Source organism: Salmo salar, unplaced genomic scaffold (genome assembly GCF_905237065.1).
Source record: "Salmo salar unplaced genomic scaffold, Ssal_v3.1, whole genome shotgun sequence".
In the NCBI taxonomy this organism is placed as follows: domain Eukaryota; kingdom Metazoa; phylum Chordata; class Actinopteri; order Salmoniformes; family Salmonidae; genus Salmo; species Salmo salar.
Window position 1 is genome coordinate 211,279 of NW_025548476.1, and position 27,571 is coordinate 238,849.

The 27,571-nt window shown below is 46.7% G+C and overlaps 1 protein-coding gene across 1 annotated transcript in view; it reads left to right on the forward strand.

The window, feature by feature from the left end:
- Positions 1-27,571, forward strand: part of LOC106599275 (serine/threonine-protein kinase WNK1-like) — a 166,643-nt gene that overhangs the window by 118,444 nt on the left and 20,628 nt on the right. The window contains 23 exon segments of the mRNA XM_045712422.1: positions 1,913-2,145; positions 4,265-5,213; positions 5,398-5,545; positions 7,310-7,785; positions 8,093-8,128; positions 10,890-11,021; positions 15,554-15,892; positions 16,356-16,435; positions 16,596-16,743; positions 17,744-17,860; positions 18,215-18,324; positions 18,374-18,401; positions 18,487-18,553; positions 18,770-18,922; positions 19,318-19,567; positions 19,607-19,901; positions 20,012-20,378; positions 20,425-20,579; positions 22,941-23,030; positions 25,615-25,701; positions 25,988-26,024; positions 26,157-26,227; positions 26,445-26,941. Of these exon segments, the coding sequence (XP_045568378.1) occupies positions 1,913-2,145; positions 4,265-5,213; positions 5,398-5,545; positions 7,310-7,785; positions 8,093-8,128; positions 10,890-11,021; positions 15,554-15,892; positions 16,356-16,435; positions 16,596-16,743; positions 17,744-17,860; positions 18,215-18,324; positions 18,374-18,401; positions 18,487-18,553; positions 18,770-18,922; positions 19,318-19,567; positions 19,607-19,901; positions 20,012-20,378; positions 20,425-20,579; positions 22,941-23,030; positions 25,615-25,701; positions 25,988-26,024; positions 26,157-26,227; positions 26,445-26,941 (4,865 nt within the window).

The following is a 27,571-nucleotide window of genomic DNA, read 5'->3' on the forward strand; positions in this document are numbered from 1 at the left end:
GCTATGGAGCTGTCACCACAAACCATACACCTGATGCCATATGTTACACTGAGATTTCCAAGCTGTTCAAGCTTATCAAGTATTGTTTGCATTCAACCTGGATTCCACATTAATTCCACCGTGTGTGTGTGTGTAGTCTTTGGTAAGCTTGAACAAAAATGTATTGGGCATGACAACCACAGCCACTTTTAAATTCTGCAATCATTTGACCATTGTTAGGTTTTATTTGACCATCAGGTGCCATTACTTTACAGTGAATCAATCTGCTGAATGATAGTGGTAGAAGTGTTTAACTGATATTGCCATTAGTCCTAAATGACATATTTGACCTTGAAACAATGCCTAGCTCCTGCTATTATTACATCTGAATAAGCAAAAACACAGCTGTATATCAATCAAATCCAACCTGAAAAGGCTTGTGGACTTCATATTTTGCGGTCCATTCTTACGCGTTGTGTTTTTCATACTGAAAGATGGGATTGATTGGTGTGTCTATGCAGTCTGCTGCACTACTTTTTGGTTCTAAGTTTTGTGTCATTTGAGATTATTTTATGTCTTCCTCTTTGTCAATTTATTTATTGTGTGTTATGATCAAATGTTATGGTTCCCTGTGTGAAATAAATCACATCACTTCTTTTCAGTAAATCCCTTTTAACCGCTGTACTATGTTGACCTGTTAAACATCTCATTGGATGTAAACAATGTTTTCCACCGAGTTCTACCAGCTGTTCCTGGGCTGCAACAGAATTCACTTCTGGAAGGTTCCATCAACAAAGCTGTGATTTACTTTGAGAATGAGTTCATAGCCCTTCATCTCTTGAAAGCCCACACTGTGCTGGGCCTTGCCTTTTAGTAGTATCCTCTGCTATCTTATAGCCAGTGGCACAGTAACCAGTAGGCTTCACTAGACTATAACCAGTAACCAGTAGGCTTCACTAGACTGTAACCAGTAGGCTTCACTAGACTATAACCAGTAACCAGTAGGCTTCACTAGACTATATAAACAGAAGAATTGACTAGGCACAGTGTGGATGAATAAGGAATAGCGTCATCAACCCTCAAATCAACTGTTCCCTGACCACTCTTGGTGGAACATTGATTTCTTTTAGGCCATTGTGTAGAATCAGCAAGGTGAATGTGTCTGTGAATCATTGTACAGACAGAGCAGACTGTGCCTCTGGTACACTGGCATTGCCAAGTCCCTGCCAGGCAGCTGGCTAACTAGCTATATTTAGTTTCCTGCAGCAGAGCAGTACACAGTCTGTGGCTGTGATTTTCCTTTCAGCCTCACTATGATTTAGAACACTGTCTGCGTCTGAAATGGCACCCTATTCCCTATATAGCGCACTACGTCTGACCAGGAGCTTAGATCTCTATAGGGAATAGGGTGCCGTTTGGACACGGACACTGGGATTGGTCTGAGGGTAGAATATCTTCTTAAATGCCCTAGATAGTGGTGCAATACCACTACATTGAATGGTTCTTATTCAGGTAGTTTCATTTAGAACAAAGCCGCAAAGAAATAGATTAGAGCTTCTTTAGTTTTATTTTAGTCATCCTAGCTTGTTAATAAACACTTTAGATGACCTAGAAATGGCTCTAGTTCGCACATCTAGAACTTGAGATTGTAGATTACTTTTCCTTTTAATCAGTTTTACTTACCTCTTATCTAACCTCTTTCTGTTTCCAATATGCTCTTGCCTGATTTTTTGAAACCTCTTTCTAACTTTCATACTCCCTTCTTCTAATGCCATGTGTCTCGTCTTTATTCCATAGTGTTTATCGTGTCCCGTGTTATCAGATCTTTAGATCTTTCAGCTCTGTTTGTCACCTCTGTTCACCTGTGTTTAGTTCACCAGTGTTCCATACATTCTATGGTTAATTGTCCTTCCCTCCTTCCTTCCGCCTGCAGCCTCTCTCACCACCTCCCCGCCACCGCGGCCGTAGCATGTCCGTTTGCGTCCCCTACTTTTCCTCCACCCTCCTGCTCTGTCCTGCCTTCCCAACCGGCCCTCCACCCTCCTCCGGTGCTCTCCGCCCCCACTCCCCCTGCCGGGGTCGGACGACGGCAGACACGTTTGCGGGCCGGCTCTCCAAGGCCCTGGAGAGTGTCCTGCCCCTGCATTCCACCCCGCCTCGCCCACGGCAACAACGCCGAGCCAGCCTCCCGGCGGTGTTTGTCAGCCCTGTATGTTAGAGCATCTCTGGCCACAGAGTGGTGGTGAACCAGGGTGTAGTCTGGTGGAGCTGGGACCGGAGCTCAGTAGGGCTATCTATGGGTATCTGAAACAAGGAGAAGGAGAGACGAGGACAAAACAGTAGAGACATATAGAGAGACATAACAAATAGAGAACAGAAAATCTGATTATTGTGTATTCAAATTAATATTTAATCCACTTTCAGATACCTGTGAGTGAACCCTGCTGTTCTTTGCTTCGGGCCTCTCGCCAGGCGCCCTGTGCTCGCATTAAATACAGACTGCCTGGCACTTCCCTTACTCTCCTAGTGAGACTGGTCAGACTGCTGCTACAGTACACTTCCCTACCCTCCTAGTGAGACTGGTCAGACTGCTGCTACACTACACTTCCTCCTAGTGAGACTGGTCAGACTGCTAGCTACACTTCCCTTCCCTCCTAGTGAGACTGGTGCTACACTACACTTCCCTCCTAGTGAGACTGGTCAGACTGCTAGCTACCTTCCCTTCCCTCCTAGTGAGACTGGTCGCTACACTACACTTCCCTCCTAGTGAGACTGGTCAGACTGCTAGCTACTCTTCCTTCCCTCCTAGTGAGACTGGTCAGACTGCTAGCTACACTACATTTCCTTACCCTCCTAGTGAGACTGGTCAGACTGCTAGCTACACTTTCCTTCCCTCCTAGTGAGACTGCTAGCTACACTTCCCTTCCCTCCTAGTGAGACTGGTCAGACTGCTAGCTACACTACATTTCCCTTACCCTCCTAGTGAGACTGGTCAGACTGCTAGCTACACTTTCCTTCCCTCCTGAGTGAGACTGCTAGCTACACTTCCCTTCCCTCCTAGTGAGACTGGTCAGGCTGCTAGCTACACTACACTTCCCTTCCCTCCTAGTGAGACTGATCAGACTGCTAGCTACACTACACTTCCCTCCTAGTGAGACTGATCAGACTGCTAGCTACACTACACTTCCCTCATAGTGAGACTGGTCAGACTGCTAGCTACACTTCCCTCCCCTCCCTAGTGAGACTGGTCAGACTGCTAGCTACACTACACTTCCCTTACCCTCCTAGTGAGACTGGTCAGACTGCTAGCTACACTTTCCTTCCCTCCTAGTGAGACTGGTCAGACTGCTAGCTACACTTCCCTTCCCTCCTAGTGAGACTGGTCAGACTGCTAGCTACACTTCTCTCCCCTCCTAGTGAGACTGGTCAGACTGCTAGCTACACTACACTTCCTTACCCTCCTAGTGAGACTGGTCAGACTGCTAGCTACACTTCCCTTCCCTCCTAGTGAGACTGGTCAGACTGCTAGCTACACTTCCCTTCCCTCCTAGTGAGACTGGTCAGACTGCTAGCTACGCTACACTTCCCCAATATGAACAACAACTCAAACAACACTTTAGTTTGTCATCTCAGCCCATTTTACTGGAGTCACAAGACACAATATGAGATGTAGATTGAACTATTGAGTAGAGTACATTCAGTCAGATCTATGTACAGTAGTTGGTGTGGTCACCTGTTTTATCCAGGAATCCACTAAAGTCTTCATTAAGCAGCAGGTACAATTTCAATTAGCATGAACATCATTCACTGTCAGCTTCAAAGGTTTAAACCCCCAAAATACACATCATGTAATATAATGTAATGACTTACATCATCATCATGCTAGATAGTTTTGTATATAAGGTGCAGTTTATAGTTAACCATTTAATGTCACAGTAGCAGCAGTCTGTTGACCTTAAAGGAAGCCATCTTTGCCACATCTGCATTTAATTTCATACCTAGAAGCTATTATACTGTCTGTCTGTACCCTCATCTTTTGGTTAAGTTCTTCATTGGTTTCTTTGCTAGATTCTTGACTTTCTTTATCCGTTGCAGGGATTAATGCATTAGCAGAAATGTATAGCACTGCTATCTCTCTTGTTCTCTTTTGATATACCTCTTCACCCTCTTCTCTCTTTGTATCTCTCTGAATACTACAGTATATAACGGTGCTTCTCTCTCTCATGAAGATGATGCATCTATCTATAATCTTATGTCACTTCAGCCGCAGTCTGTGACTCACCAGTACAGCAGTGGAGGAGGAGTCTGGGCCTCAGCAGGCCTTCCGGACCCCACGCCGCCTCTCTTTCTCCCCTCCATCCTGGAGCGCCCCGTCTCCTTCTCACCGCCGCCTGCCTGCCCTCCCCTCCAAGGCCTACAACGCCCAACGCCGCAAGAGCACGTCTATCTTGAGGCCCATACACGCCACTTCCAGCCTGCCTCACCCCCGCTACGCCAGCAGTCTGCACCCCTACCACCCAGGGATGGAGGGGCTGGGCATGGGTGGAGGAGGAGGAGTGGATGGGCACCTGGGAGTGGATCCCTCGTCCCTCTTCATGGTGCCCGGCTACGGTGCTCCGAGGCTGGGGTCATTAGGAGAGCCCATGCACCAGCACCTCCAAGGGCAGTCCCTCCAGGACCCTCTGTACGGGTACAAGGACGTGAGGGCAGAGCAGCAGCAGGAGGAGGTGGTGGAGGCTGTGCGGAGACTGAGTCTGAACCAGGCAGCGTTGCTGGATCACTTCGAGGCCATGGCCTATGGGGGCTACCCCATGACTGCTCACCAGATCAACCAGATCAGCTTCCACCAGCAGATGCAGGCCGCGGCAGCCGCCAGCCTGGCCGTGTACGACCCTCCACAGCCGGCCCACGCCCAGACCTACCACCCCCACATGCAGAGTCACATGCGCCACAGCCCCATCCCTCAGCTGCCACCCATGAGCACCTTGAGCCCGCAGGCCTCGGGTACTACCGATGGGTACCAGCTGCAGCACTCCGCCTCCTTCCCCAGTCCGCTCCCCCAGTCATGGAGCCCCCAAGGCAGCGTGTTCGAGTTCCACGTCCAAAACATGGCTACTGCAGCGGCCGCCGCTGGGGCCGACTCTGGCGTGCTGGCCTCTAGACTGTACAGGGCTTCGCCCGGCTCCATGGACCTCAACCTGGAGGAGCAGGGGGACCAGGAGGACAGTCAGGGGGTCTGGGACCTACAGCCGCCTGCAGCCAGTCACTGAGGAACTCTACAGTTACGTCAGCCCTGAGATGCCTCTCCCTCCCGGGAGCCTGCTACTGCACCAGGGCCAGAAGGACTGCAGCCCGGAACCTTCCAGTGACTCCATGGCCTCCTCTGACTGTGGAGATTTCCACTCTCCTCCGCCCCAGTTCGGGGCCGCCTCGGCCGCCCAGTCCATCCCACACACCTTCTACGGGCGGAGGCTGGGGGAGGGACGCCACTGCAGAGGGCCATGGAGTGGGCCACCCCCCAGCCAGCAGACCTTTCTGTTTGTGCCTCCCTCCGAGACCCCTGGGCGTCAGTCCTCTCACGTTAACGTACTACACACCACCTGGGCCCGACAGACGAACGTCCAACCCGACCTCTCGTACCACGAGTTTCCTCTGGCCATGCAGGGAAACCCTGGGCTGGTACTTAGACCATCTCTCTCTTATTGGATAGCAACCCTCAGCCGTCTACCCTCCACACCAACCCTGTCTTTATCACTTACATGATTCATTTTGTTTCATGGTTGTGGTTTTAACCCTTTCCAGCCATGACTGCCTACACTCAAGGGTCCTTTTTAGGAGGTGCTACTCTTCAGGAAACACTTAGAAACCTGCTGTTTAAATCCCCTAGTTCTGTTGATGGTATGTTCTCTTATCACCTATGGAATTATATGTATTGGTCTCTTAGAGTAAGTAAGATTTTGTATGTATGTTCATATATGTAATTATATGGATAAATGTGTGTTTGTATTGGTATACAGTGAGGTAGAACTGCATATTGTACATACGAATCCAAAGTCGAATTGGGCCTTATTTAATATTCAAAACACCAATTTGTCAAGACACTACTGTATGGGAATGGGGTCATTCTTGTTGTGAGTAATAATCACACACTTGTTGCCACATGGCTTTGAGGATTTGTATGATCCAACACACAGAAACATACAACAAACAGGGGGTTTAGACCAGTTTAACTGTTCACTGAAGCTTACATTATTTACATCATAAAAATGTTTCTTTAATTTTTCAACTATATTTTCAAATTATTTAATTTAAATTTTAACAGTTTGTACAGTAGCACTGTCTAGTTGGCTGGAAATGGTTAAAACGGTATTTCTATCATTTATTATCTGTTGCCAAGGACACCAATCCCAGTAACAGTTCTATTGGAGGTGTTGCAGCACGTCATGTGCCATATAATCAGCTAGTGACCAATAGGAAGACTTTACACTCAAGGGTCAGAATTCATCCATTAACCCTTAGAATGCTGACATTATCAGCCATCCCGCAGCCTCATCTTTTGCTCTGAGCAGCGCTCTTTTTTTCTCGCTTCTTTTTATTGATTTTATTTAGCAATTTTATTGATTGTTTTATTTTCATCTGTACTTCTTCCTACGTAATGCTTTCTGCTCCTAAAGCCTCTTGTTTTCAGTGGTAATGTCCTGAGAACAGGGGATGGCAAGGTAGGTGGTCAGCCTGGTGCAACTATACTTGTGTGAGCTCACTCTCTAGTGAGTGGTTGAGCTGAGCTTGGGAACAAGTATACTTGTCTGCAGCCTTCTAAGGGTACTTCTTAGGGTTGGTTCAGAAGCTAAATGCAATCATTACATGGAATGTAAAAGGTTTCAATCAACCAGCAACAACAACAAAAAACTGGTTTTTCTAAATATATTTAAAGGACACAACCTGTTTCTTCTATGTGCTCTGTTGAGCAATAACATTCACAATGTAATGAATCATCTATTAGCCCTACCTCGTGCATGAAGCCTACTCACTCCCCCCAACTGACCCAGCAGTGGATTTTGTTACCTGTTATGTACACCTGTGGATGTGAGTTGCACATGCATACACAAGGAGTCTTGGAGATTCTCTGGAGAGTCAGAGAGGGGACACTTTATGTATGTATGTATGTATGTATGTATGTATGTATGTATGTATGTATGTACAGTAAAGTGAGCCAAAGCTCAGGCTAGAATACAGTGCTGTACAGTGAGCCAAAGCTCAGGCTAGAATACAGTACTGTACAGTGAGCCAAAGTTCAGGCTACAATACAGTACTGTACAGTGAGCCAAAGCTCAGGCTAGAATACAGTACTGTACAGTGAGCCAAAGCTCAGGCTACAATACAGTACTGTGCTGTACAGTGAGCCAAAGCTCAGGCTACAATACAGTACTGTACAGTGAGCCAAAGCTCAGGCTACAATACAGTACTGTGCTGTACAGTGAGCCAAAGCTCAGGCTACATTACAGTACTGTGCTGTACAGTGAGCCAAAGCTCAGGCTACAATACAGTACTGTGCTGTACAGTGAGCCAAAGCTCAGGCTACAATACAGTACTGTGCAGTATGTCCAAAAGTCACAAATAGATCTTAATTTACGTTTTGTGTTCTCTCTTGTGTCCATATTTCTATCTCCCTCCATATTGTCTCTCCATCTCTTCACCTATCTCTCTATCCTATTGAAGCAGGTGCAACAGATCCCAACCTCCCAGCCCAACACTGGACACCCTCTGGCCCCCAACTCCCAGCCAGTCCCCGTCGCCCACCAACAGGTAAGGCCCCCTCACTCCTCAGGCCTCTGGTAAGGGATTGGGACATCCTCATAGAGGGGAACATTGAGACATTGCCGGTGTAGAAAAGGGCCAACTTGTACACATCCTCCACACCAATCCTCCCTCTCCTGTGTGTTCAGAGTACAGATGCATCGTCATGGCAGCCAGACGGTGTTTTTGTTTTGATTGGTCTGTCTGTTTTTAATCTTGAGAACAGTATTCTCTCCTGTGTGGTGTGAAAGCTGTGGCGTGGCCCGGCCCCTGTGGTGCCTCTTTCTCTCTCACACTGTGTTGTCTGTCTCTTTAGCATGGAGGTTACTACGTCACAGCGCTCCCTCCGCAGGTAGACAAACAACACATTCAACTTTGATATGAGCACCTCTCTCGCACACGCACTGTCTGCTTTATCTCTTGGGTCTTGTGGCTTTTCCCTTTTCTCCAATCCAACATTTAATTTCCTGCTGTCTCACGAACAAACAGAACTGTAAGTGAAATGGCTGTGATGTGTATTTGCCTACAGTATAGCAGGGGTGAAAGTAATGTAATGTCTTCCTGGTACAGAGGCCTCCTGTGTGTGGGTACGCACTTGTTTTTTATGGGACTAATCATAGAAGGACATATAGCATCTCTATGGGCCTAATCATAGAAGGACATATAGCATCTCTATGGGCCTAATCATAGAAGGACATATAGCATCTCTATGGGACTAATCATAGAAGGACATATAGCATCTCTATGGGCCTAATCATAGAAGGACATATAGCATCTCTATGGGCCTAATCATGAAGGACATATTGCATCTCTATGGGACTAATCATAGAAGGACATATTGCATCTCTATGGGACTAATCATAGAAGGACATATAGCATCTCTATGGGCCTAATCATAGAAGGACATATAGCATCTCTATGGGCCTAATCATAGAAGGACATATTGCATCTCTATGGGACTAATCATAGAAGGACATATTGCATCTCTATGGGACTAATCATAGAAGGACATATAGCATCTCTATGGGACTAATCATAGAAGGACATATAGCATCTCTATGGGACTAATCATAGAAGGACATATAGCATCTCTATGGGACTAATCATAGAAGGACATATAGCATCTCTATGGGACTAATCATAGAAGGACATATAGCATCTCTATGGGACTAATCATAGAAGGACATATAGCATCTCTATGGGACTAATCATAGAAGGACATATAGCATCTCTATGGGCCTAATCATAGAAGGACATATAGCATCTCTATGGGACTAATCATAGAAGGACATATAGCATCTCTATGGGACTAATCATAGAAGGACATATAGCATCTCTATGGGCCTAATCATAGAAGGACATATTGCATCTCTATGGGACTAATCATAGAAGGACATATAGCATCTCTATGGGACTAGTCATAGAAGGACATATAGCATCTCTATGGGCCTAATCATAGAAGGACATATAGCATCTCTATGGGCCTAATAGTATTGATTTGTCATTTAACTTTTAAAATGTATTAGCCTGCCTTTTTGCTGTGGCTTAATGCCACAGCCAGTCATGATGTTTTCATCTGATTGTCAAACAGTTACTTGAAAAGGCTAATTTAGGCTATGTTACTCAGGGGGGAAAAAATAGTTAGACCTCATTTACATATTTTCTGCTTATAATTTCGGACATTTGGTAGGTTATTTGTTAGTCAACTTGTGTCTGTAATTAGATACATGCAGCTTCTCTTGTGTCATTACTTGATGCTCGTCCAGAATATGAAATAAAGCCACGCTCACCAGAATATTACAATACAGCGATAGAATGATCAATGCATCATCAACAATCTACAGTAGTTGACATCGGTAAAGTTGTTCCTTTTATTTCCGCTACTCACGCGCAGCGGGACATTTAGGGACCAACGGAGATTTCCAAATGACATCAGTTTGACCGGTTTCTAAAGAAATTAGAAGCTGTGAAAAAGAGCCAACATGTTTCTGATAGTATTTCAGTTTGTCTTGGATGGGTATTTTATGTGGTTGAAAATGAAATACTGTCAGCTTTTATGTCGCTGAAAGAAATTGTACGTTTAGGCTAAACAACAGTTCCCTAAGCATCACTCCTCTTCCTGAAACAAAATTAACATTTGGTTGAAATTTTACTCAGAGGAACACTTCATTCTACATTCAGTGTCCATACTTTAGTTGCTCTTCTAACTATCAGGCTACTCCACTCTAAGATCATTCCGGCATGCATACCGTTTGATAAAAGCAAAGAGACTTACCACCGAAAAGTGTTATGAATGACATTCGGTGATTGATTGTCATAATTTGGCCAACAAAAGTCTTGTAGCCTGAATTTGATGCTTACTCTGCTGTCCATCCGCGTCGTGGTCTCGGCCACTCATCTCTGCCTTATTAAAATGTCAGTGTTATCCTCGAACCACTCCACATTTTGGAGTCTATCGGCTCATTTCTAATGTGACTGACATGATGGATAGATTCCAAGAAAACTGTAGGGTTATCACACTATGTTTTTTAACTGTTGTGTTAGACTCACGTTTTAACGGTATGGCGTACCCCAACTTTCTTTTGCCGGTACTCTGTACTGGACCGTTCCGGCTTCCCTTCACCCTTGCCTATAGAATATGTTAAAAAGATGAGCTGTAGGTTAAGCCTGTGCAGTACGTGTGTCATTGCTTTTCATCAAGTCACAAGGTAAGATGGCCGAACGCCAGAGAAATGTTTTTGAATCGATGGGAATGTTTGCCCCCAAGGCAAATTGTAGCATCAAATTGTAGCATAACTAGATTTGATTGATAGGTTCAACTGTTTAATTACAGTGAGATAATGGGGGTGTTTTTTGCTATGAAGCTCTACTGATATGTGTCAAGTACGCATATGGTCTTAAAGAGACAGTTCACTCAAAGTTTGCAGATATTTTTATTTTAAATTATTGTGCTTATCTTTTCCATCCGTGGGATTGAGGCTGGTGTGGGGCATAGACTCATCTCAACATTAGACTTTTGAGGTCAAAAACATCTGACAAACTTAGTGAACTGTCCCTTTTAACTTTTCTATGTACGTCTAGTCATGAGTTGACTGTTTCTGTCTCTCCTCCGGACCCCCCTGCAGGCCTCTCTCCCCCCCACCTCCCAGCCCATGGTCTCTCAGCCCCAGCAGCAGCAGGCAGGCAGCACTGTGGTACAGAGCCCCTCTCAGACCCAGCTACCCCCTGGACCACAGCCCACACAGGTAAGGGACCAACACACACATACATACACAAAGAGTGCACATGCAAATACTGGCACTTAACCACACGCTGTGCACACATTTCATATCACACACACACACACACACACACACACACACACACACACACACCTTAATCAAGTTAGAGTGAGGGTCCCCAAAAACAAACAGGTAACAGACTCATGTATTCATATTCTGTCAGATACTGTATGCATTCATACAGACACATTTTACACAAGCCCACATATAAACTCAGCAAAAAAAAGAAACGTCCCTTTTTCAGGACCCTGTTTTTCAAAGATAATTTGTAAAAATCCAAATAACTTCACAGATCTTCATTGTAAAGGGTTTCAACACTGTTTCCCATGCTTGTTCAATGAACCTACAGATGGTAGGCAGTTAATGAACCTACAGACTGTAAAAGCCTACAGACGGTAGACAGTTAAGGTCACAGTTATAAGAACTTAGAACACTAAAGAGGCCTTTCTACTGACTGAAAAACACCAAACGAAAGATGCCCAGGGTCCCTGCTCATCTGCATGAATGTGCCTTAGGCATTCTGTAAGGAGGAATGAGGACTGCAGATGTGGCTGGGGAAATAAATTGCAATGTCCGTACTGTGAGATGCCTAAGACAGCGCTACAGGGAGACAGGACGGACAGCTGATCGTCCTCGCAGTGGCAGACCATGTGTAACAACACCTGCACAGGGTCGGTACATCCGAACATTACACCTGCGGGACAGGTACAGGATGGCAACAACAACTGCCCGAGTTACACCAGGAACGCACAATCCCTCCATCAGTGCTCAGACTGTCCGCATTAGGCTGAGAGAGGCTGGACTGAGGGCTTGTAGGCCTGTTGTAGTCGCAGTTTTGTCTCACCAGGGGTGATGGTCGGATTTGCATTTATCGTCGAAGGAATGAGCGTTACACTGAGGCCTGTATTCTGGAGCGGGATCGATTTGGAGGTGGAGGGTCCATCATGGTCTGGGGCGGTGTGTCAGAGCATCATCGGACTGAGCTTGTTATCATTGCAGGCAATCTCAACGCTGTGCGTTACAAGGAAGACCTCCACCCTCATGTGGTACCCTTCCTGCAGGCTCATCCTGACATGACCCTCCAGCATGACAATGCCACCAGCCATACTGCTCGTTCTGTTTGTGATTTCCTGCAAGACAGGAATGTCAGTGGATCTCAAGCCCATTGAGCACGTCTGGGACCTGTTGGATCGGAGGGTGAGGGTTAGGGCCATTCCCCCCAGAAATGTCCGGGAACTTGCAGGTGCCTTGGTGGAAGAGTGGGTTAACATCTCACAGCAAGAACTGCCAAATCTGGTGCAGTCCATGAGGAGGAGATGCACTGCAGTACTTAATGCAGCTGGTGGCCACAACAGATACTGACTGTTACTTTTCATTTTGACCCCCCTTTGTTCAGGGACACATTACTCAATTTCTGTTAGTCAGGAGTCTGTGGAACTTGTTCAGTTTAGGTCTCAGTTGTTGAATCTTTTTATGTTCATACAAATATTTACACGTTAAGTGTTCTGAAAATAAACTCAGTTGACAGGACATTTCTTTTTTGCTGAGTTTAGCACAGCCCCCGAAAACCCATGGATGGGTCCACTGAAGGCCAGTGTGTTTACCTAAACCCATGGATGGGTCCACTGAAGGCCTGTCAGAGTTGGTCTGATCCAAGTCAGTAACACAAACCCAAACCTCCATCAATAATTCAGCAATCGATGGAAAACCTTCAGGGCCATTGGTTACGTGATTAGGAGTTTACTTTTCTCAGTCATAGGCATATGAATAGAGGTATTAGTTATAGTGATGCTTTACTACATTAGGGGTACAAACATGAACTTCCATCGCCTTCAAAGTCCAACAACTTTGCCAAAAAAACCAAACACTCACAAAAGCCAATGTTAAAATAAACCAAACCCTTATGAAACCGATTCAGTAAGTACTACAACATCTTTGACTAACTCATGTCCACTGTGGTAAGTATTACACAACCATCTCTTAAATAATACTGATATTCTCTTTCTATGGAGTATAATCTGTTTTGTTTCTTGTTAATGCTTTTTAACATTCACATTTCTCACTTCAGTTTTCCATCCTTGCTTTCTTTCTGTTTTTATTCCATTGACTTTCTCACTCTTTCATTCACTCACTACACTTCTATGACATGCTGCTTGGCCTGCCTGCCCTGGCCTGGCCTACCTGCCTGCGCCTGGCCTGCCTTCCCTGGTCTGTCTGGTCTGCCTGGTCTGTCTGTATGCATGGTTGGTGGTCTTCAGCTGTGTGCTAGTGAGCTGGGCGCTTCTCTTATGTCCCCTTCACCCAGCTTAGAACAGCTCTACTATCTCTACCAGGCACACCAGCTAGCTCTGGTCCAGGTACCACTCACTATGCTGTTATTATAGCTAGCTCTGGTCCAGGTACCACTCACTGGGCTGTTGTTATAGCTAGCTCTGGTCCAGGTACCACTCACTGTGCTGTTGTTATAGCTAGCTCTGGTCCAGGTACCACTCACTGTGCTGTTGTTATAGCTAGCTCTGGTCCAGGTACCACTCACTGTGCTGTTGTTATAGCTAGCTCTGGTCCAGGTACCACTCACTGGGCTGTTGTTATAGCTAGCTCTGGTCCAGGTACCACTCACTGTGCTGTTGTTATAGCTAGCTCTGGTCCAGGTACCACTCACTGTGCTGTTGTTATAGCTAGCTCTGGTCCAGGTACCACTCACTGGGCTGTTGTTATAGCTAGCTCTGGTCCAGGTACCACTCACTGGGCTTTTGTTATAGCTAGCTCTGGTCCAGGTACCACTCACTGGGCTGTTATTATAGCTAGCTCTGGTCCAGGTACCACTCACTGGGCTGTTGTTATAGCTAGCTCTGGTCCAGGTACCACTCACTGTGCTGTTGTTATAGCTAGCTCTGGTCCAGGTACCACTCACTGTGCTGTTGTTATAGCTAGCTCTGGTCCAGGTACCACTCACTGTGCTGTTGTTATAGCTAGCTCTGGTCCAGGTACCACTCACTGGGCTGTTGTTATAGCTAGCTCTGGTCCAGGTACCACCACTATGCTGTTGTTATAGCTAGCTCTGGTCCAGGTACCACTCACTGTGCTGTTGTTATAGCTAGCTCTGGTCCAGGTACCACTCACTGGGCTTTTGTTATAGCTAGCTCTGGTCCAGGTACCACTCACTGTGCTGTTATTATAGCTAGCTCTGGTCCAGGTACCACTCACTGGGCTGTTGTTATAGCTAGCTCTGGTCCAGGTACCACTCACTATGCTGTTGTTATAGCTAGCTCTGGTCCAGGTACCACTCACTGGGCTGTTGTTATAGCTAGCTCTGGTCCAGGTACCACTCACTGGGCTGTTGTTATAGCTAACTCTGGTCCAGGTACCACTCACTGGGCTGTTGTTATAGCTAGCTCTGGTCCAGGTACCACTCACTATGCTGTTATTATAGCTAGCTCTGGTCCAGGTACCACTCACTGGGCTGTTGTTATAGCTAGCTCTGGTCCAGGTACCACTCACTGGGCTGTTGTTATAGCTAGCTCTGGTCCAGGTACCACTCACTGGGCTGTTGTTATAGCTAGCTCTGGTCCAGGTACCACTCACTGTGCTGTTGTTATAGCTAGCTCTGGTCCAGGTACCACTCACTGGGCTGTTGTTATAGCTAGCTCTGGTCCAGGTACCACTCACTGGGCTGTTGTTATAGCTAGCTCTGGTCCAGGTACCACTCACTGGGCTGTTGTTATAGCTAGCTCTGGTCCAGGTACCACTCACTGGGCTGTTGTTATAGCTAGCTCTGGTCCAGGTACCACTCTCTGCTGTTGTTATAGCTTGCTCTTGCTGGTCCCCACTAGGGTGGTAGAACGTGTTTGTGTGTGAATATATGTGTGTCCATTTCCATTAGTATCAGCTGTCCTCACTCAGTATCGCTTGTGGTGTTGTTGTTTGGGCCCCAGTAGAAAAGTATCTGTCCTTCAGTGTCGTCTGTGTTTGTTGATAAATGTGAATTGAGGTCTAATGGATGACCATGGCTGTTCCATTAGAGTCCGTTAGTGACCAACAGCATGATGTCACCGCAGGCGTGTTGTACCACTGAGTGGAGAGGGCCTCATAAGGTGTCCTGTCCACACCTTAACACTGCTTTGTTCTCACAGTGCAGTTGAACCAGTTGAACCTTCGGTTTGACATATGACATCCAGTTTCATGCCATTTGTGAGAAACATGGTGTTTGGTCGCATGTTGTTGTGGTGCGTGGCTTTGTGTGTTGACTTTGTTTGTTTAGTGGTTGTATACACAGTGTTCAATTCTGTCACACCCACCATACACACTCTTATCCCCTTGAGTTTTGTTCCTTCAGTCACCCTGCAAACCAACATAATATCCATCCCATAGAAGTAGACTTACTATTTCTATCATCCATAATCCGCCCACTCCAACCTAGTTCCCATGACCCTTCGTTACCCTAGCCAGTCCTAACCTGACCTGACCCGCCCTTGCTCTCCTCCTCCCGCCCCCAGCCTTGCAGTATGGCTCCACCTCCCTCCTCAGTGGGGCTTGTCTCTGTGGCACAGATGGCCTTCAATCAGCCCTCGGTCCCGGTTACTGCAGCTGCAGCCCAAGGGGCCCTGGTGTCCCCACAGAGCCCTATAGCAGCTGCAGCCTTACCTCTGCCTCCTGGGGCTCATCCTCTACCTGGTTTTGTATCTGTACCCACTCTGGTGACTCATCCACCGCCGGCACCATCGGCCTCCCCTATGCCGCCCCAAATGATGCCTACTCAGCCGCTGGTCGTTGTGGTGCCCGTCATCAGCGTAGCCAGCACCTCCCCAGAGCCGCCAGGAGATGCCCAGCCCCAGGTACCTGTGGTCAGCCAAATCCCCTTCGTCATGTCCCCCCTGCCTGGTCGTATGGATGATGGAGAGTAGTTCTTTGACCATAGCTGGTTTGCGTGTTTCCTTGACTGTATGTTTGGTATTTAAATGAGTCCTGAGTTGGTTGTGTGACGTTGTGGATGTGTCTAGTCATATATTTTATGGTTACAAGTAGCTAGATGTGGATGAAACATTCTGGACATAGATGCTGTCAAACATTTTGTTATTGTGGGGTTAGTACTTTCACACCTACAAGGGAGCCGACTCATATTTCTTTATACTGCTGCTCTCACATGCTTTTAAGTCTCATATTCTGCCTCTCTTTTTAACCTCAATACCTTCTGAAGCCTTTCATCTCCAAAGACCACACTACTTTGCACTCTCTTTATTGTAAAACATGTTTCACACAGTTCTCTGACCCTTTGTTCTCCTGTACTGTGTGTTCCAGCCCTCTCAGACTGCTCCTCAGCCTTTGTCATTGGAACAGTCACAGTTACAACCACCACAAGTGCCCTTGTCCATGGAGAGGTAAGATACATGTTTAACTGATGGTAAAGATATACAAATCGAGATTTAGAAGAGATGGGAAAGATATCTCTAATTTTATAATTAGTCATGGTTGTTGGGCATATGGTCTCGCTCTCATTCTTCAGATCATGAATTTTAACGGTGTTTGTGTCCCACTCAGCGGTCACTCTGACGTGGCGTCCGGTCTGAGCGATGGAAATGATGGAGGCAGACAAGAGGGGCGCTCCATCAAGCGACACCAGCGGCGCTCCATACGGAGTCGCTCTCGCACCGACAAGATTGGCAAAGCAAAGTTGAATGTACTAAATGTAAGAGTCAGCCCAGGGGAAATGACCGATATATACTACATGAAACATTATTTTTCATTCGTGTGTTTAGCACCTGTAATAAGCCTGTTATTTTTGTTTATATATTATAGGCCTACCTATTATAAACTTTGATTTACATAACCTTTTAATTGCCCAAGCCGTTGCATTGTGCTCGGTGCTCTTGTCTCCCACCAGCTGAGATTGTTTTTCATTCAGTTCAATAAGCTTTATTTTCTTGGAAAGTGTTCTCTAATTGGAGCATACAGCATGTGATGAATGTCTGTCTCTGGTGTGTAACTCCCTGTACTGATACCTGCCTGTTTGAGTTCCCTGACACAGCATCGTTTAGGCCCTACTGATTAGACAGACTGTTTGAGTTCCCTGACACAGCATCGTTTAGGCCCTACTGATTAGACAGACTGTTTGAGTTCCCTGACACAGCATCGTTTAGGCCCTACTGATTAGACAGACTGTTTGAGTTCCCTGACACAGCATCGTTTAGGCCCTACTGATTAGACAGACTGTTTGAGTTCCCTGACACAGCATCGTTTAGGCCCTACTGATTAGACAGACTGTTTGAGTTCCCTGACACAGCATCGTTTAGGCCCTACTGATTAGACAGACTGTTTGAGTTCCCTGACACAGCATCGTTTAGGCCCTACTGATTAGACAGACTGTTTGAGTTCCCTGACACAGCATCGTTTAGGCCCTACTGATTAGACAGACTGTTTGAGTTCCCTGACACAGCATCGTTTAGGCCCTACTGATTAGACAGACTGTTTGAGTTCCCTGACACAGCATCGTTTAGGCCCTACTGATTAGACAGACTGTTTGAGTTCCCTGACACAGCATCGTTTAGGCCCTACTGATTAGACAGACCGACACAGAGCCATTCAAACAGGCTGTGGGATTTCTGTCGATGAATCTGAAGAGCTGCTCTCTTTCATCTTTTCATTTCATCCACATCTTATTCTGGCCTCTGTTCCTTTGTTTGTTCCAGATATCCAACATGGGTGACAGGGTAGCTGAGTGCCAGTTGGAAACGCACAACAGAAAGATGGTGACTTTTAAGTTTGATCTGGACGGAGATAACCCAGAGGAAATAGCACAGATTATGGTAACTACAGAAAAGATTACGAGCACACTCCCTCCCTCCTCTTTTCTCTCTCTCTCTCTCGCGGTCTCCCTCCCTCCCACCTCTATATCTCTCTCATTATTGAGCCATCTCCCCTCTTTGATTGCAGTAGCCCAGAATCCCAACCTTGTTGTGATGTTCCCTGATGGTATTTGTCTCAGGCATGTCCAGAGAGTTTATCTGATAGTAATGAAAAGGCTTTATTTCACCAGATTTTCCGGGTGTTTTTACTTTGATTAATCCATTCTGAAATGATGAATCAATCCAACCATCAGATGCTGAGAAGAATGAGGACTGTGATTGAGAGGGCTGTTCTTTCCTGGTGTGTGACTACAGGTCACCAGTCTTTTATACTGGAGAGCGAGAGGGAGTCGTTCATCGAGCAGGTCCGTGAGGTCATCGAGATGGCGGACGAGAAGGGTCTGGAGAAAGATGGAAACACCCAGGTAGACTGACATCTCCATTCATTTTCCCTCCATGTTGTTGCTGTGAAAGAGCATCATTGTTATCCCTTCTATACCAGGTACATTGGCTTAAGTAACTTCATCATGGATCATTGTAATAGGGTGTTGTACTGTATCAGACTCTGACTGCATCTTGTGTCACAGATTGTTTCCCAGATAGTTAGTGACCTCCAGCTGCAACAGATCCCTGCTACATCTGACCCGTTGCCAGGTAAAACAACCAACACAATGTCCACACAGGGAATTGGTGCCCTACAAAAAATGACAGACATGTTTTGCATGAGATTTTTCCATCTGTAGTCCAATTTGTTGTACCATGAATTATAGAACTTTCCCTCGCTGAGAAATGCAAATGTATTGAATTCAATAGAGGCACCAATTTTGCATTAACCCTATGTGTGACCCTACCATTTCTGTCTATCTCCAGGTATCCCTTCCTGTGCAGCCCAGGTGGTCCACTCTGCAGGCAGGAGGTTTATAGTCAGCCCCGTGCCTGAGTCCAGACTCAAGGACCAGTTCTTTGCTGACTCAGCGGCTACAGGCTCTGCCCTACTGAGACAAGATTCACAGTCCTTTAATGGTGAGTTTAGCATGCGACACACACACACACACACGAATGCACACACACGCACAGTGACAGCCTACCAATAAGTTATCTTATTAGTCAACAAGTTAATGCATTCAGCATCCAAATGTAATAACATTTTCATGTTTCTGAAAACCGGGATCATCTGATCTTGTGACTGACTAAATGTTGATGTATTGTAAAGTTAATAATAAAAACATCACATGTTTATGAATGTCTAGTTGCTATGTAACAGTGGTTCAGTTACAGTGTCCCATCTGTGGTGTATGGCCTGATTTAAAGGTGATGGCTAACATCACTGTTTTACTTAGTGATGGGGTTTGGTGTTGACATCTCTTTCTATCACTCTGTTTCCTTGCCCATCTCTCCCTCATTTTCTCTCTCCCCAGCCGCCCGTGCTGGAGCTGCAGGTCAGGGTCTGTCCCAGTCGGCCTCAGCGGTCAGCCTGCAGCAGGCCTTTTCAGAGATGAGACAGAATCAGGGCCAGTACGACCCAGGACCCAGCACCGCTCCTCCCTCCATCCACATAGCCTCCCTGGCTGTCCTGGTCCCTGCTGCAGCCACCACCATCCCAGTCTTCTCCACTGCTCCTATAGCCTCTGCTCATCTCCCCATGCTCAGCTTCCGTCTGAGGCCTCTGTGACCTCCCCTCCCCCTCAGTCTCCATCTCCCCTCCAGCCTCCACCTCCACCTCTCCACCTGCAACCATCCACCAGGCCACCGCCCCATCCCCACCCAGCTCCAGTCTGTTGCTACCCAGCCTCTCCTTTCCCAGGCCCCTCTCACCCTGCCGGTGACCCAACCCGTGGTCTCCTCCGTACCTAGTGTTACAGCCCCAATCCCTGCCCCAGCCACCTCTGTGTCTCCCCCAGCCCCTGCTGTCCTTCCCACCCTCCCCACCTCAGCCTCCTTCCCCCAGACCTCTGGCCCAGGCTCCATCCCTGGTGGTCCCACCACCTCCATACCCACGACAGTCCTTTGTCATTCCGCCACGGCCCCCCCCTGGTCAGCAGCTGTAGCAGTGGTAGCGGAGGTGGAGGAAGCTCAGAGCAGCTCCCTGTCCCTTCCACTGCTATCCCCCAGCTCACCGCTACCGTAGTCCCCACCACAGCTATCCAAGGCCCCCTGCTAGCCCCCTCCGTTGCTAACCCCAGTGCAGAGCTCCCTTCTTCCTCCTCGCCTGTAGCTTCTCTAGCCCCAGGGGCCACGGTCCCTACCTTACAGCCCGTCACCACCACCATCCCCGTGGTCCAGCCCACCCTGGTGCACACCCATCCCCAGCCCGCTACAATGCCCAACCAGACCCACGCCCAGTGTGGGGAGTGTGAGGCGGCCCTGGGCATTGATGACATCCACACGCTGGATAAGAAGCTTCGCTCCCTCTTCATGGACTTGGGTGGCGGTGGAACCACCCAGGCCGATGGCTCTGTCGACCCAGCCGGAGGCACTGGTGTCCCGGGAACCTCTTCCCCAACCGGCCCCTCATCCACCCCCAGCTCCACAGGCACCCCCTGCCCCCCTCCAGCCTCCCCTGGCCTCCTCAGGACCAGGGCATGTCTCTGGGACCCCCCTCACCACCCCGGGACAGGCTGGGACCCCTTCCACCTACACCCAGACTACCCCCGCCAAAGCACCTCTGTCTAGGTTACCGGTGAGTCAGTCAGCATGGATGTGGAGGCTAGCTTATTAGATGTGGCTTGAAGAGCACTGTTTATAACACATACAGTATGTTAACAACCATTTAAGATTTTTATGACACCTCTGTGTAAGGTAAGTTTGTGTAATTTTGTATTTGTAATCTTTTGGAGAATTATACATCATTATTACATAGTTGACATACACAGTTATTGCCTAGTTAAATAAAGGTTAAATAAATCAAATCAAATGATTGACATGTGATTGTGCCAACTCCACCTTTAACAGCCTGTTAACCTCCTTGATCAACTGCTTTTGTCTCCTAACATTTTGTTGAATGAACATTTGCTGTGCTTTTTGTTGCATGCCAACAACTCTATTCTACGCTGTGTCCATCCCCCCTAGATATCAGGTAGCACACCATATAGTTGATAAAACCCTCCACTGTAGTTATGGTGTCAAACACTGCTTCTAGATGGGATATGTTAATGGTTAACAGCTTCTAGATGAGATATGTTAATGGTTAACAGCTTCTAGATGGGATATGTTAATAGTTAACAGCTTCTAGATGAGATATGTTAATGGTTAACAGCTTCTAGATGAGATATGTTAATAGTTAACAGCTTCTAGATGAGATATGTTAATGGTTAACAGCTTCTAGATGAGATATGTTAATGCTTAACAGCTTCTAGATGAGATATGTTAATAGTTAACAGCTTCTAGATGGGATATGTTAATGGTTAACAGCTTCTAGATGAGATATGTTAATGGTTAACAGCTTCTAGATGAGATATGTTAATAGTTAACAGCTTCTAGATGGGATATGTTAATGGTTAACAGCTTCTAGATGAGATATGTTAATGGTTAACAGCTTCTAGATGGGATATGTTAATAGTTAACAGCTTCTAGATGGGATATGTTAATGGTTAACAGCTTCTAGATGGGATATGTTAATGGTTAACAGCTTCTAGATGGGATATGTTAATGGTTAATGGCTTCTAGATGGGATATGTTAATGGTTACTACAAAGTAATACACGACTACCGCATCTGGCATTTTATCTACTTTGCAAGTAGATGTCTGACCTTGAGTAATGGTAGATGTCTGACCTTGGTACTGGTAGAGTCTGACCTGAGACTGGTAGATGTCTGACCTTGAGTACTGGTAGATGTCTGACTGAGTATGGTAGATGTCTGGCCTGGGGTTCCTGAGTGATGCAGCGGTCTAAGTCACTGCATCTCAGTGCCTGAGGCGTCACTACAGACACCCTGGTTAGAATCCAGGCTGTATCACGACCGGACTCCCATAGGGCGGTGCACAGCGGGTTTGACCGGTGTAGGCAGTCATTGTAAATAAGAATTTGCTCTTAACTGACTTGCCTAGTTAAATAAAGGTACAACAACAAAAAATCGAGAAGCCATATTATGAACCGGGTAATTTGGCTCCTGGATGCTGATTGGCCTAAAGTTGTGGTATACCAGACAATGTACAGTACCACAGGTATGATGCAATACTACTTGTTTACTGTTATATTTATGTTGGTAACCAGTTTATAATAGCAATAAGGCACGAGGGGTGTGGTATATGGCCAATAAATATACCACAGCTAAGGGCTGTTCTTAGGCACAGCGCCACTCACAGTAGCTGGACACAGCCCTTAGCCGTCATAACCCCCGGGGTGCCTTATTGCTATTATAAACCACTTACCAACGGAATTAGAGGAGTGAAAAGAAATGTTTTGTCATACCCGTGGTATACAGTCTGATATACCATGGCAGTCAGCCAATCAGCATTCAGGGCTCGACCCACCCAGTTTATAATAGCAGTTAGGCACCCCGGAGGTTCGTGGTATAGTAGTATTTATTGAACCTTTTCATTCTTATTTACAATGACGGCCTACACCGGCCAGACCCGGACCACGCTGGGCCAATTGTGCACCACCCTATGAGACTCCCAATCACGACCAGTTGTGGTACAGCCTGGAATCGAACCAGGGTGTCTGTAGTGACGCCTCAAGCACTGAGAGGCAGTGCCTTAAACCGCTGCACCACTCAGGAGCCCAAAGGTGCTATATAGCCAATATACCACGGCTAACGGCTGTATCCAGGCACTCCACATTGTGTCATGCTTAAGAATAGTCCTTAGGCTTGGTATATTGGCCATATACCACACCTCCTCGGACCTTATTGTTTAAGTAACACTACAGTCTTTGTTTATTGTCTAATGTCCATAGTCCCAGTCAGTGTTAGAGCTGCAGGTAGAATCCCCTGGCCTTCCAGCTGCATGTGGCTGCAGTGCATTATGTTTTCCTATCTCTCATCTATGATAAAGTGCCTTCTCTCTGTTTCATCCCTCTCTTCATCCCTCTGTTTATTAGGTGTTGCCTGTGGGCTCAGATCAGGCTCAGGCTGGCCCCCCTCCTCCCTCAGACCACATGGCACCCTTCCCAGGACCCTGTCTAACTCAGGTGCCTTTCCCTCTTTCTCCTGACTGCCATTTTGATCCTCCATCCATCCCTCTATCTGCACCCCCCGTCTCTCTCTTTCTCCCCTAAGTGATGTTAAGATCCCTCCATCCATCTGTACTTCTCTCTCTCTCTTTCATCCCTTCATCTCCCTCCTCCCATCTTTATTTGTCTTCTGTGTAAAAAGTAGCGAAGCATGAAGATCAGATCAGGCTCAATCTGTTCAGTGTCTGAAGAAGACATCTCTGTGTTGGAGGAGCAGCATGATGACCTGTGACTCTCATTATTCTCCTCTGTTTTATCTGATTCTCTCTCTCGCTCTGTCGAAGTATGTGTCTCTTGTCTCTCTCTTTCTCCTGCACCTCTATCCCATTCTTTCTTTGACTCTCTCTCACCCCCCCTCTCTTTCTCCTTCCTCTCTCTCCCTGTCTTTCTCATTCCTCTCTCTCCTCCCTCTGTCTTTCTGCTTTCTCTCTCTCTCTCTCTGTCTTTCGCTTTCTCTCTCTCTCCTCCCTCTGTCTTTCTGCTTTCTCTCTCTCTCTCCTCCCTCTGTCTTTCTGCTTCCTCTCTCTCTCTCTCTCTCCTCCCTCTGTCTTTCTGCTTCCTCTCTCTCTCTCTCTCTCTCCTCCCTCTGTCTTTCTGCTTCCTCTCTCTCTCTCTCTCTCTCTCTCTCTCTCTCTCTCTCTCTCTCTCTCTCTCTCTCTCTCTCTCTCTCTCTCTCTCTCTCTCTCTCTCTCTCTCTCTCTCTCTCTCTCTCTCTCTCTCTCCTCTCTCTGTCTTTCTGCTCTCTCTCTCTCTCTCTCTCTCTCTCTCTCTCTCTCTCTCTCTCTCTCTCTCTCTCTCTCTCTCTCTCTCTCTCTCTCTCTCTCTCTCTCTCTCCTCCCTCTGTCTTTCTGCTCTCTCTCTCTCTCTCTCTCTCTCTCTCTCTCTCTCTCTCTCTCTCTCTCTCTCCCTCTCTCTCTCTGCTCTCTCTCTCTCTCTCTCTCCTGCTCTCTCTCTCTCTCTCTCTCTCCTCTCTCTCTCTCTCTCTCTCTCTCTCTCTCTCTCTCTCTCTCTCTCTCTCTCTCCTCCTGCTTTCTCTCTCTCTCTCTCTCTCTCTCTCTCTCCTTCTGCTTTCTCTCTCTCTCTCTCTCTTTCTGCTTTCTCTCTCTCTCTCTCTCTCCTCTGTCTTTCTGCTTTCTCTCTCTCTCTCCTCCCTCTGTCTTTCTGCTTCTCTCTCTCTCTCTCTCCTCCCTCTGTCTTTCTGCTTCCTCTCTCTCTCTCCTCCCTCTGTCTTTCTGCTTCCTCTCTCTCTCTCTCCTCCCTCTGTCTTTCTGCTTCCTCTCTCTCTCTCCTCCCTCTGTCTTTCTGCTTCCTCTCTCTCTCTCTCTCCTCCCTCTGTCTTTCTGCTTTCTCTCTCTCTCTCTCTCTCTCTCTCCTCCCTCTGTCTTTCTGCTTCCTCTCTCTCTCTCTCTCTCTCCTCCCTCTGTCTTTCTGCTTCCTCTCTCTCTCTCTTCCCTCTCTCTTCCCTCTCTCTTCCCTCTCTCCCTCTGTCTTTCTCCAGACAGACCCGTTAGGGAGGCTGGGGTGGATCAACATCACTCATCTTCATTTGTCATAGTGGTTTTTGTCAGCACAATATTTTAATAGTTTTCTTCCACGAAGAAAGAGAAGACTCGCCAAGCAAAGTATTCCATCCAGACAGAGTGTTTCTCTCCCACAGCGCATTCTTTCATAAACTAAATCAACTAGGGAATAAATAGGAAAGACGAGAAGACAGGCTCCCCAGGCTAGTGGAGATTACAGTTTAGTTTATAGCCAGTCAGACAGTGTTGTCCACAGCGTGAACGTTCACATCTAAAAATAGAACAAACCAAGCAAACCAGAGCATTGTTCTTTGTAAGGAAGAGGGTTCATTATTTTCTTTCATCTGTAAGGATGATGTGTAATTTTCCGTTCAAAGCTCTCTGCTCTGGTCTGGGTGATTTGATCTTGAGAAAGCGACTGCATCTGCCTCCTGTGGCTCTAATGATTCTGATGTGAAATTCTTTAAAGGGATATTTGTAACATTTTCAGCTTCATATTCATCATCTCCAGCACCACCCCACCATCAACATATGTAAAAATGTCACGTTTCTATTTTTGTAGGAAGATAAATGTTTCCAGTGACATCATTGGTGTGCATCATGTGATTTTTAACCAATTATGAGGAAGTATTGCCAATTGTGTGTACTAATTGGTTGATGTCACTGGAAACGATCTTTCTGACTCCAGAAATGTGCCATGTTGGGGTGGTGCTGGAGATGAGGAATATGAAGTTGAGAAAGGAAATGTCCCTTTAATATATTGATTTTGAACTTCACCTGGAAGCCAGTTTTTGACTAAATAAAACCCAGTCAAGGATTTTACCTAAATCTTTCTGTCTTTCAAATGTAAGATACACTTTTGCTGTGATTCACAGAAATCATAACAATTTGCCAGATGAAATTCAACACCAATTCATGTCTAGCGACCAATTAGTTTGATGTGTTCTGAGTGTGTTACCGTGTTAGGATGTGTTGCTGTCAGTTTGACTAACATCTATAAACGGCTTGTTGTTGCCCACTAGTCCCAGCAGCCTCTGGAAGACCTGGATGCCCAGCTGAGGAGGGCCCTGAGCCCAGAGACTGTCTCTGTCAGCTGTGTCACCACACAGGTACCATAACCACACACACACATGCCCCTTCAGGCCTGGAGGAATTACAATGTATTTATTAGTTGTTGAAATGTCAGATTAACTTTTACGTTTTTGACCTTGAAAAAGTAAATGAATACTATTTCTTCTAATCTGTGTTTTGTAGTCGTTATTGTTATTATTCTGCTCTGTCTAATACTGCTATCACTGTCATGCTCCTGTACAGCTCATGTGGTGGTATGTGGAATGTTTGTTGGTGTGACTCTAGACAGGACAGTCACACTGTGTTCTCCCCCCTGTACCATAGTCCTCCCTCACTGGGATGCCTGCAGGTGGCCAGCCAGGTGTGTACTTCAACATCTATCCTTACTCCATTTTGAAATGGTCGTACTACCTGTTAGTGTGTCTCCTTTTCTTTTAGGATGTTTTGCCGACTGTTGCATTGTAACGTGATGATGTCTCATTGGTCGTTTCAGTGCCTTTCTCGCTGGAAGGGGAACCAATCACGACGCCTATTGCTGGAGGATTCCAACTGGGACGATTCCAGGTATGGAATTCTACCTGTACCTTTTCCAGCTCTATTTACCTGATTTGGAATATTCCAGCGCTGTCTGCATGGTGGTCATAGTCTGCAGTCTCTCTATTTCTTCATCCATCTCTCTTCAGAATAGTTTCCTATGATTGTAGTGATGGTCCTTATGGCTGATCTGGGCCTTTTTAAATTCTGTCTTTTCATAATCTCTATCACTTGTCCCCCTCCCAAGGTCTCTGTGGCTGCAGACCAGGGTCCCCACAAAATCGAGGGAGGGAGCCCCACAAAATCCTCCTCCACCTCCTCTTCCTCCTCCTCTCTCTCCAGCCCGGAGAACACACTGCACAATATCTCCTCCCCTCTGCGTGGCGGTAAGACTGGTGGGGAGATGTTGTGGACGGCCTGCCCTCCCTCCCCCACCGGACCGCCTCCCCTCAGCCCACCACCGTTGGCCGCTTCCAGGTCACCACCAACGCACCGGATGCCAGGGGTGGGCCGCTTCTCAGTGAGCCGAGCCCAGGATGAGGCAGCCGAGGCTGTGTTCGAGCAGCCACCCGCTTCCCAGGCTAACGGGCCTAGTACTGATCCTGGCTCGGCCACCATGCTCTTCAGCCCAGAGGACAAACAGAGCTCCCTGCCCAGCCTCAACAACTCCTACATGAGCTCTGATAACGACTCGGAGTTTGAGGACGAGGACTTGAAGAGGGAGGTCAACCGGTTACGGGAAAAGTAGGTTTACCCTGTTTCTCTCTCCTCTCTTCTGCTTTAGTAGGTTTACCCTGTTTCTCTCTCCTCTCTTCTGCTTTAGTAGGTTTACCCTGTTTCTCTCTCCTCTCTTCTGCTTTAGTAGGTTTACCCTGTTTCTCTCTCCTCTCTTCTGCTTTAGTAGGTTTACCCTGTTTCTCTCTCCTCTCTTCTGCTTTAGTAGGTTTACCCTGTTTCTCTCTCCTCTCTTCTGCTTTAGTAGGTTTACCCTGTTTCTCTCTCCTCTCTTCTGCTTTAGTAGGTTTACCCTGTTTCTCTCTCTTCTGCTTTAGTAGGTTTACCCTGTTTCTCTCTCTTCTGCTTTAGTAGGTTTACCCTGTTTCTCTCTCTTCTGCTTTAGTAGGTTTACCCTGTTTCTCTCTCTTCTGCTTTAGTAGGTTTACCCTGTTTCTCTCTCTTCGGCTTTAGTAGGTTTACCCTGTTTCTCTCTCTTCTGCTTTAGTAGGTTTACCCTGTTTCTCTCTCTTCTGCTTTAGTAGGTTTACCCTGTTTCTCTCTCTTCTGCTTTAGTAGGTTTACCCTGTTTCTCTCTCTTCTGCTTTAGTAGGTTTACCCTGTTTCTCTCTCCTCTGCTTTAGTAGGTTTACCCTGTTT